This window comes from Gouania willdenowi, chromosome 3, assembly GCF_900634775.1.
Source record: "Gouania willdenowi chromosome 3, fGouWil2.1, whole genome shotgun sequence".
In the NCBI taxonomy this organism is placed as follows: domain Eukaryota; kingdom Metazoa; phylum Chordata; class Actinopteri; order Blenniiformes; family Gobiesocidae; genus Gouania; species Gouania willdenowi.
Genome location: NC_041046.1, coordinates 26,901,080 through 26,910,666, shown reverse-complemented (window position 1 = coordinate 26,910,666; position 9,587 = coordinate 26,901,080). Strand labels below are relative to the sequence as shown.

Genomic DNA, 9,587 nt, shown 5'->3' with positions numbered 1-9,587 from the left:
AGGTAAAAATGTCTGACGATTGCCAACAGTTTGCTGGTTCAATTTAAAAAATGAGAACACCATTGAGGATCACGTTGTATTTGGTAATGGAAAATAACAATCATTGGCAAAATAAGTCTAATGATAATCAATAAAGGATTCTCAGCAGTGGCTGAGAAGTTAACAGCAGTTTCACATGTACTAACCATTTCACAATTCTTCTTCAGTGCCTTACCTTGATGATCCATCACAGCAGCATTCACATTTAACACTTTTATTATTTACGCCCACTCATTGCCTGTAAGACAGCTGAGAAGTGTACATAGTGTCAAAGCAAATGCAAAGGCAGAGATGCTTTAACAATATTTAATCAAAGTTTACCAGGCAGCTTGTTTTTTTTAACCATGATCAATGAGGTTCTTTTTATTTTTATTTTTTAGCATCATTTAACAAATCTTTCCCAGTGGAAGATACATTGTTTTCATACACAGGACATATAAGATACTTTGCACCTACACTTGGGCCTAAACATAGCACGAGTCAGATGATGTGGACTCAAAATATCTAAGAACTTCAACCAACTTTGTCTGTGTAGAAAGTGGGATTATATCTTTTTTTTTTTTTTTTTTACCAAGATACAGTTGCGGTTTATTCAGATCACCCCAATAAAATGAAAAACTTAAACTCAACTTCTATGAATTTTTACATAACATGTTAAATGATAAAAAAAATAATTCAGACTTTTTCTTACCATAGTTTGTAGTTTATTTCATTACAGGCAGGGCAGTGAGGGAGGGGGATAAAATACATTCTCATCATGGGGCAGGAAAGGAAGGGAAGCAAACCAGGTCAACATGGACAAGACACAGTTGAATTATTCCTTACTCCTCTTCATAAAGACCGATTTGTGAATTTACCAATAGGTTGAATAAATATCTTTGAGATAAAATGTTTCTTAGTGCTGACATCTTTAATTACAGTTGATATATTAATCTTTTTTATCGATATATAGTTGTTTTTCCACATGATTCTATTGGAATTCATTTTTTCTTTTTTAGAGAGACATCTGCATAAATAATAACACGTAGAAGATGGTGCTATACACATAATGGTGGAAAATATTAGTGCATTCGATCAGTAATGTTAAGTGTATGACCAACTGTGACTCAATGTGCAAACTCTGGACTGGCAGCAGGATTTTTGTGACGTCAGCCTGCAATTTAGTTTAGAGTGCCTGCTGCAAGTAACCACGGCAGAAAATGTCACACTACAACATGACGGTAGGCAATAAATAAAAAAATAAGTAAAAAAAAATGCTTAAAAAAACATATTGTCCCATGCCATTGCAGAATGTCATACTTTTCCACTCAGACACAAAAGAAGCTGAAATTTAACTTCTTATGACTGGGAAAGCTTAAAACATTCCCCACACTGTCCTAAAAACACAATAAAACCACTGACATCAAACCAATCTGTTGCAAGAGCAATACGGATAATAATACCATTAACTATAGCAATAAAATTGATACGAACATTAACTGTAATAAATAATGCAAATTGCGCACCGCCTGTTACACCAAGAGTAATATGGAAGATCGTATGCCACACGCTGTATTTAGAACAGGCATATGTAAAATGTTCAAGCTCATTTATTCTAACAAACCTTTAGCATGTCTGAGATGAGCCAGATTAAAGGGACGTCCAAAAATAATCAGGAGCACCTTCAATACAGCAGAAACGGTATCCTGGGTCACCTTGAGAATTCTTCCTTTGGTCTGGTTTGTTGATCGTGTCCCTCAATGTCTGAATTATGCATAAAAACTCACTCGTTGACATATTCATGTCTCAGTTACCATAGCTTCATAGTTAGATTTGTTCTTTACCAGCCATGCTACAGCATAAAAGCATGCTAACTCAAACTGGGGCACAACACAAAGTGGACCCGTAGGGGAAATGTACAGAATTGACTAAACTATGGCAACTTCTTTTAAGTAAGTGATTCAATCCAACATAATGTGCAGAGATTATGTTTGAGTGAAAGCCAAGGCAGCGTTTTTATGTCCAGATATACTTTTTTTTGTCTTTCTGTGTCTCTGTGTAACAGTCAACATGGGAACCAGCAGAGTCGCTAATTAACCTAGCTTTAAATAAAGAAAAATCCAATACATATACAAAATTACATCTTATAAATACATTTGGCATGACAACATTTTTAATTGTTTGGCAATGGGAGTAATTTAAGCAATGTGTGTGCCACAGCCAAAGTAACCAATCGTCAGTCTAAGTGGCGCAATGACAATGTCTGTTTCAAAAATAAATAAATAAAAATATTGAAAAGTCTTCATGCACTATAAAGAGAAAGCAAAAGACTTGGAAACATCCACAGGCATCCATAATACCTTCATCACAATCACTACATTTTTAAGACACATGGATTCTCACCAATGTTACACACTTCCTTTCTCAAAGTCCATTCATTGTAGACCTGAGGAACCTTTCTAAAATCTTTTCACTTGTATTTATTACCATATATGGCCAACGTCACATTCCTGATTTAAAAAAAGAAGCTGGATAAATTTCCAGAGTCGCTGAGGGTGAAGGGAAGTTGTAAAAGTCCATCAACCTGGATGATGTGCAGATGTGCTAACCGCAGTGCTAGTTTTTGTATCCCTGCTCAAGTAACTATTCTCCTTTTGATTCGTGCGAGAGAGACATTCTTGTTTTGGAATGGCATCATGAAGCTACAGTTGTTCATATTCTCCCGAAAGCAGCACGGCCCCCTGGCATGCAGAGAGAGGTATCTTTTTTCCTTCATAGTCATTGCAACAAAGTGGAAATGCTTTAAACAGCGTTCAAAAAGGACACCTGAAAGAGTGTCTTTTGAGTTCACCAGCCGAACTCTGTCCAAGGGTCTCTAATGAGTGACTGCATTCAATCGCATGCATGTACTGTGATATGTTTTCAACCTGGATGACTGATACTCTCCATTTAGAGTGAAAGAAAACGGAAGGCGTTGAGAGCCCACTACACCATAGATGATAGTGTGTTCTCTTCAGGACAATGGCACGGGGAAGATTTTCGTAAGGAGGGTATGGCTGGGAGCACACCCTCGCCAGGGGAAAGGTCATTCAGCTCTTCAGATGATGACAGAGGCAAGGAGGGTGACAGTGATATACCAGAAGAAGGGTCAGCTGATCCAGCAAATGTGCGTGGGGGCTTGGGGACCAGATTTGGCTCCACTGTTGCTCTGGCGAGAAGTTGTTTGTCTTCCAAAAGTGTCCCACCCTCAAGAGACTCCGCTTGCCCTAGGGAGCCTCGACCTGACTCCGACTCTCCATCAGAGAGCTCCAGAGGTGGAGAGTTGCTGCCGTCCAACCTGAATAGAGAGTCTAAGTATTGGGCAAACTCTAGCACAGCCTGACTGGGGTTTCCATTGGATAGTTGAGATGAAGGAGACAAAACTGTTGGTTCACCATCAACGTTCAACCTGTTCGAATCCTCCATTTCTCGATCCACTGGCCTGTAACCCACCTGCGGGCTCAGGGGTGTGTTAGGAGTGCCTTCTGGGCTGTAGACACCAGGCATCTGTTGGTGATCCCCATCAGGTAGCGTGTTTTTGACAGAATTAGGCTGAGCTGAGATGTTCTGGTTTAACATAGCTGGAGAATGCTGTTTACTATAGCGAGGTGTAGCAGGAGACAACTGCATTGAGTAATCTGGAGTGGATCTGGATTCCATTGGAGAGATAAAGGGTCCAACCTCTCCCATGTGCTCAGGTGTGGCCTGGCAAAGGCAGTCTGCAGCTAGCAATTCAGTGCGAGAGCTAAGAGATGGATTTTCCTCTGGGATCGGAGCGTCTAGAGGGAATGGCAGGTTGCCAAGCATTGGGGAACCCCTTAATGCAGCCGAGGACCTTCGGGAATCTAGACTGTAAAGGGACTCAGCATCTGATAGACTTTCCATGACGGCCAGTGGTGCTTTGCGGTCTTTAAGCTCCACTACAAGGCGCTCCCGTGCTCCACGCAGTACAACAGGCACTGGGGGAGGAGGACACTCAGAGAAACCATCCAGAGATATTTCCGACTGGGCACATGAACTGGAGGAGATAAGAACAGAATGTTGAGTAGTGACAAGGAAAATAAGAGTATATTCAGAGCACAACATTTATATTTGGGTAAAAACAAGTAGCAAAGGGGTACAGAGAAACTTAACTATTCACACAGAATCTACATCTACAAGCTACAAACTACAGAAACAACATCAATTAAAGACAAAAAGAGAGAAGGGGGTTACAGAAGTGTCCCATTGTGCTCGTATTATGATTGAAAGTAGGAAAAAATTGTTAATTAAAAGTGACTACAAGGACTAAACACTGACTTTGGACAGAAACTTAACCAGAGAGGCCGAGGTGAGAACTGAATAGTACCATACGTTGTAAATGTTCTGTGATCAGACAGCGTGCATGCGTGCATAGGAGAGGGAAGCAGATTATGCAAAGTTATTAACATGCTTTGCTTACCGTAACAATGGTTTTTGTCTTTTTTTTAACAACACAAAACAGACAGAAATGATGATTTTGAGAAAACAATAAAGCAGCAATTAGTAGCAGTAGTATTTTCTGTTTAGTGCTGCGCTACAGTTTAATAAAGGCATGTGTCATTGATACGCCTGCTATTCAGAACCAGGTTTACTCTGAAAATATAAAAACCATATATGCAGAAGCTTTTTTGAGGATCAAGCACACCCACAGCAGTGCATGGCGTACTAACCGAACACTGCTGTTCCTTCGGTGGTGGGTTGTAGGCGTCGGTTGCTGGGAATTTGTTGATGCATCCATGAATATGGACTCTGGGTTCAAGTCCACTTCTGTGGGGCTCACCATAATTTTGGCTGCTGATAGCAATGCCGTTTTCCCTTTGTTATAGTTTTCCAGCACCTATTGGGAGCACAAATACAAGGACAGATAATTGACTATACAGAGAAAGAATAGCAGCCAATTGCACTTATTCCACTGGTATTAGCAGATTAGTAGCTGGCGAATTAATCTCTCAATTTCATATATTGAAAACTATTTTGAAAACACAATGCTTGAAAAAAACAAACAAACCTCACTTCCACACGTAAATACACATTGATATACTCTCTTTTTTTTTTTTTGGCTTATTAGGTTTTACTTTTACCAAAAAAAAAAGTCACAAAATGTAAACCACTTGGTGGAAAGAAACAAACATATACACATTACATATGCATGCAGTCAAAGAGGAGTCACTCTTTCGCAAAGCACACTTTTACAGAAAGATATTTACCGACACATGAAATGTAATACACTGCTCGATGGAAGGAAATGTAATGAATCACTAAATCTACTATATATTTACTGGTACAAGTAATTTCATCTGCTATTATAACATTGAAGAGGCAATGTAGTCGAGTGTATAAAGATGAGCTTCCTCCTACTCTAACTGACATTTAAACACCCACATTGGAGCCTTAAAGCCTGAGCAGGAAACAAGACCTGCATTACCCATAAAATAATGTATAACCAGTACAACTACTGTTCATGCAGTTTAAGGCCAATCACATAAATACACAAAGTAAAACAGATCAAAACACACTTACATATATTTGGTTAATTTTAATAACACAAACAGCACATCACACTGGTGTAAAACAATGAGATGACAAACAATACAAATATGACATATGGTGGCATGGAACAGAGGAAATTGCCAACACAAATCAACAAAAAGCTAAAGAGATTAGGCTCTTTTTAAGCGAATACAAAAGCAGTTAAACATGTTTTTTTTTTTTTTTTTGAATGTGCAGATTTTTATAGGACACAAATGAAAATGAGTATGTTACATGGATATCAGTCATAATGATTCATGAACACAAGACCACTGTACGAGACAAAATACAGAAAGAATCTGGAAGTAAGTGTATGGAGATAATTGCATACAATAAAACAAAAAATTTATTAATCTTCACTTCACATTTGGTATTTGGCTTTGAGAAACAATACCACATAACCATACATATGACAACACACTACCAGGTAATCCAAATAACATACAAAAACAGTGTTTCAGATAAAGCGCTCCACACCATCATGTCAGATTAAATTATGAATACATTAGTCACTGGGAGCTGTGATTATGGTAGAGGAATAAAGCACACTGAGTTTTAACAACATTTATACTGTTGATGTGTAATAAACCCCTTTTCTCCCTCAGAAGGTTACAACTTAAGAGAGGCTCAATCTGCACTTTCAGAGAGCAAAAACATAAGAGGCAATATCATAGAGAAGAGCTGCAATGACTAGAAGACAAAAAAACTGCTAAAAAGGAGGAAAGAGCAGTTAATGTGAAAGAAATCGGGTTACCATAGCAACTTCTGCTAAAACAAAGAAAACTTGTTACATTGCAAAACAGGGTTAGCGAGTTCACGCCAAAGCAGTTGACCAAAAGTACAGTGGCGAGTAGAGAAAAGCAAAAGAATGAAGGGATGGAAGCTGGACCAGATTCTCATTAGGAAGAGAAGAAAGTAGAAGGGGGAGGAGTCATTGTGCATGCATTTGACAAAAGATTTTTCACAGCTCAACGAATCAGTCAAATCATCCTGTGTTGTTAAATCACGAACAAGCATCAGAGCCAATTCAGCGGCAAAACAAAGAACAGCTTTATGTGCTCACACACTTTCATTAGCTTATTTTCTTCCTTTGCTTCCTGCAGGTTCTCTGTATGAACTTGGACATGATGTATCCATCCAACTGCTGACAGACAATTAGACAAAGCACATATGCCAGCTTGAACAGCAAGAACAGCTTTAGCAATTTTCTTACTGTTCTAGCACTTGGGCCACTCTTTTGAGGCTTCTGTCAGTGAAAGAAATCACAGGCAGAAGGTTTCCACTACTGAAATGCAAGGCCATGAAACCTCAGTCTGGCATATTAATCACAGTATTCATAGTAATGATGGCTTTTAATTATGTACAACAAGCCTCTTTTTTTTCATTATTTGTTTAAAGCTATAGCTGTGCTGCCCACAAGGCAGATGAATACTGAATGGGATCAATTCTATACAAGTGATTCACAATTAATGGTCAATACTGGCTGCGTGGTGTGCGATACCACTGTCTCAACAGGCACATCAGCAACCAAAGAATGGTTACGCTCCAACAACTCATGTGGAACAATCACGTGTTCCCCAGGAGATGAGTTGGGAGGCCCTGATTGGGTGTGAGCTGGATTACACAGATCATTTTCAGCTACAGGTGCTGAAGAAGAACTGAAAGTGCCATTAGAAAGTGTGGACGCAGACGTTGTGCATGCATGAGAGGCAGAAGAAAAGTTGGACAGAGGAGGAGATAAAACAGAATCTGCATCTGGGAAAAAAGTAGTAGGGGAAAAGATGGCTTGGCCACCAGAGAGTGAAGAAGTGCGAGACAGGTTTTGGTGGGTGGGTGATGAGGAACCAGAAGGACAAGGGCTCGAGTTTAATTTAGCTTCTGAGGGTATAAACACTTTGGTACTGCAGATTGGTTGACTGACTCCTAGTTCCTCTGGTTCCAAGTTTTCCTGCTCAGACAGGGGGCACGAGACCAGTACCTGCAGAAAGACCACAGGTATCACACTACATACAAAAAAAACAACAGACACAAACACACACTTTCTTCTACAGCCACATACACAGACACCCACAAGAATGCACCTCAACTGCAAACCCCAGACAGAATTAAAAAAAGGGGAAAAAAAGTCACTAAAGGCCGATAGGAAGATGCGTAGCATTGAATCCGGAGCCACTGTCAAGCACACCCCAAACTGAATAAATCACATGCAAATATACAGAACCCTGTTATGAAAATAAATGTTGAACCTTTCGTGGAGAATGCACTCCTAGAAACCAAAGAAGATCATAAAACCGACCACGAGTGAGCAAATTCCATGCTTTGAGACAGGAGCAATGTGGAGAAAAAAAGGATGCGTTAAGTTGTCAGTTAATAATCACATGCATGCATAAATCAACATAATCAGACAATTAATGTCAACTTAACTTTAAAGGGGAAAACTACTAATGTAATGTTTCTATTGCGTCTTTGCGTTTGTGATCTTTCTTATCAAGTAAAATGAATCCCAACTCCTATAAATGGCAATCCTATGTACTGTACTACAGTAGTCTGTGATGAAAGGGTAAAAAGAAAGGCCAGATTCAAATGAAATGTTCTTTTTCTAAATGTCAAAGTTCTTTTGTGTTTTAAATGAAATAAGGTTTTCCTCTCCAACAGTAAGTAACTGGATAACCTGGATCAGCAGAAGATTCAAAGATAGAAATATGGCATTTATAAAGGGATGTGGCCAGATCACTGTTGGTTTAGGCAGTCTTTATTGAAAGAAATAATCTGATATGAGTGACATTTAACTACCGGTAGATATATTAAGTACGGCAAATATAAATGTGATCATCTGGTGCCGAGACTAGTTTTATTATCATTTTGAAGCATTCGAAAAGCACAGCTAAAAGAAATATAAGGCAATATATTGTTTTGTAACCCCTTCAAACCTTCACCAAAATAAATAAACTTAAATGAAAATGGATCTAAGCCTTTGAACGTCTATTTCAAATAAAGACTAAATATTTTTTTATTGAATTTTTGGTTTGTTTAAGTTGAAATGTTTGACGTTGCGTAGTATGTATCTGGATATAACTAAATGGATTTGACCAGTTTTACGATTTTGTAAAAACTTTATGATTTCCATTTTACAATCAGGGGTGAATCGCTCACATTATCCATCTTTTTAGTCCCTCTGTGCTAGAAATGATAGCTAGATAGATGGAAAAATTAGCATGCACAAAGACGAGACCGACCTTGTTCAGACCCTCCATCACCATGTGGGGCATGTGCTCATTAAGCATGGCAGGTGATATGATGACTTCGTTGAAGGCTTTGTTGTCCCCCCACAGAGCCGAGTAGGTCGGCTCCTCCTGACCACAGCTAAAAGGAGACAGACGTTAGGGTATAAAACTTGGAATGGCACAAAAAGCCAAGATATTAAACAGCGGAATGACTCAAAAAGAGGCAACGCATTATGATAATGCGTGCTGTCACTTCCACTATTAAAGCACCAACAACAGGAGGTAAATATGACAAAGGAAAAACAGGACAAACAGGGTTGCTGCACTTTATCCAAATCAAAAATTGTCGGGTTGTGATCTTTGTCAGGGTGAGGCTGGAAAAACAATGCCTCTGCCTTTTTGTTGTGCACTGGTTTGTCGCTGATGGTTAAGGTTTGTGAGGCTGTGAGCTGTTGTGTAATGACTAGAGACATGCACTAGTATCACAGAGGTTTGAAAGAACTGCATATGGTTTAAATGGAGGTTTATATGACTAGGTTGCGGTTACATGATGTTTTTTTTTTATTCAGAATTAGATATTCAGAATTAGTTTATTCAGAACGAAAGTGTTCTGCTTCATGTTTACATGGACATCGTAATTCCCGTATTGAGGTTTACATAGAAAGCTGGTTTATTCGCCTTTCTGCTTTCGGTTTGGAGGTTGGAAAGGCTCTGATTGGACAGGGGGAGAACATGACGTATCGCGTCTATCGCAAA

The 9,587-nt window shown here is 39.1% G+C and overlaps 1 protein-coding gene across 2 annotated transcripts in view; it reads right to left on the bottom strand.

The window, feature by feature from the left end:
• Positions 1-2,301: 2,301 nt before the first annotated feature.
• dagla (diacylglycerol lipase, alpha) overlaps positions 2,302-9,587 on the bottom strand; it is a 41,630-nt gene continuing 34,344 nt past the window's right edge. Inside the window, exons 18-21 of one of the 2 annotated variants that reach the window (XM_028475329.1) lie at positions 8,844-8,970; positions 4,749-4,915; positions 4,499-4,516; positions 2,302-4,075 (exon numbers count right to left, since the gene is read on the bottom strand). In XM_028475329.1, the coding sequence (XP_028331130.1) occupies positions 3,004-4,075; positions 4,499-4,516; positions 4,749-4,915; positions 8,844-8,970 (1,384 nt within the window). In that variant the 3' untranslated portion in view covers positions 2,302-3,003. The remainder of the gene's footprint in view (positions 4,076-4,498; positions 4,517-4,748; positions 4,916-8,843; positions 8,971-9,587) is intronic. The other variant, XM_028475330.1, reaches the window with a different exon arrangement.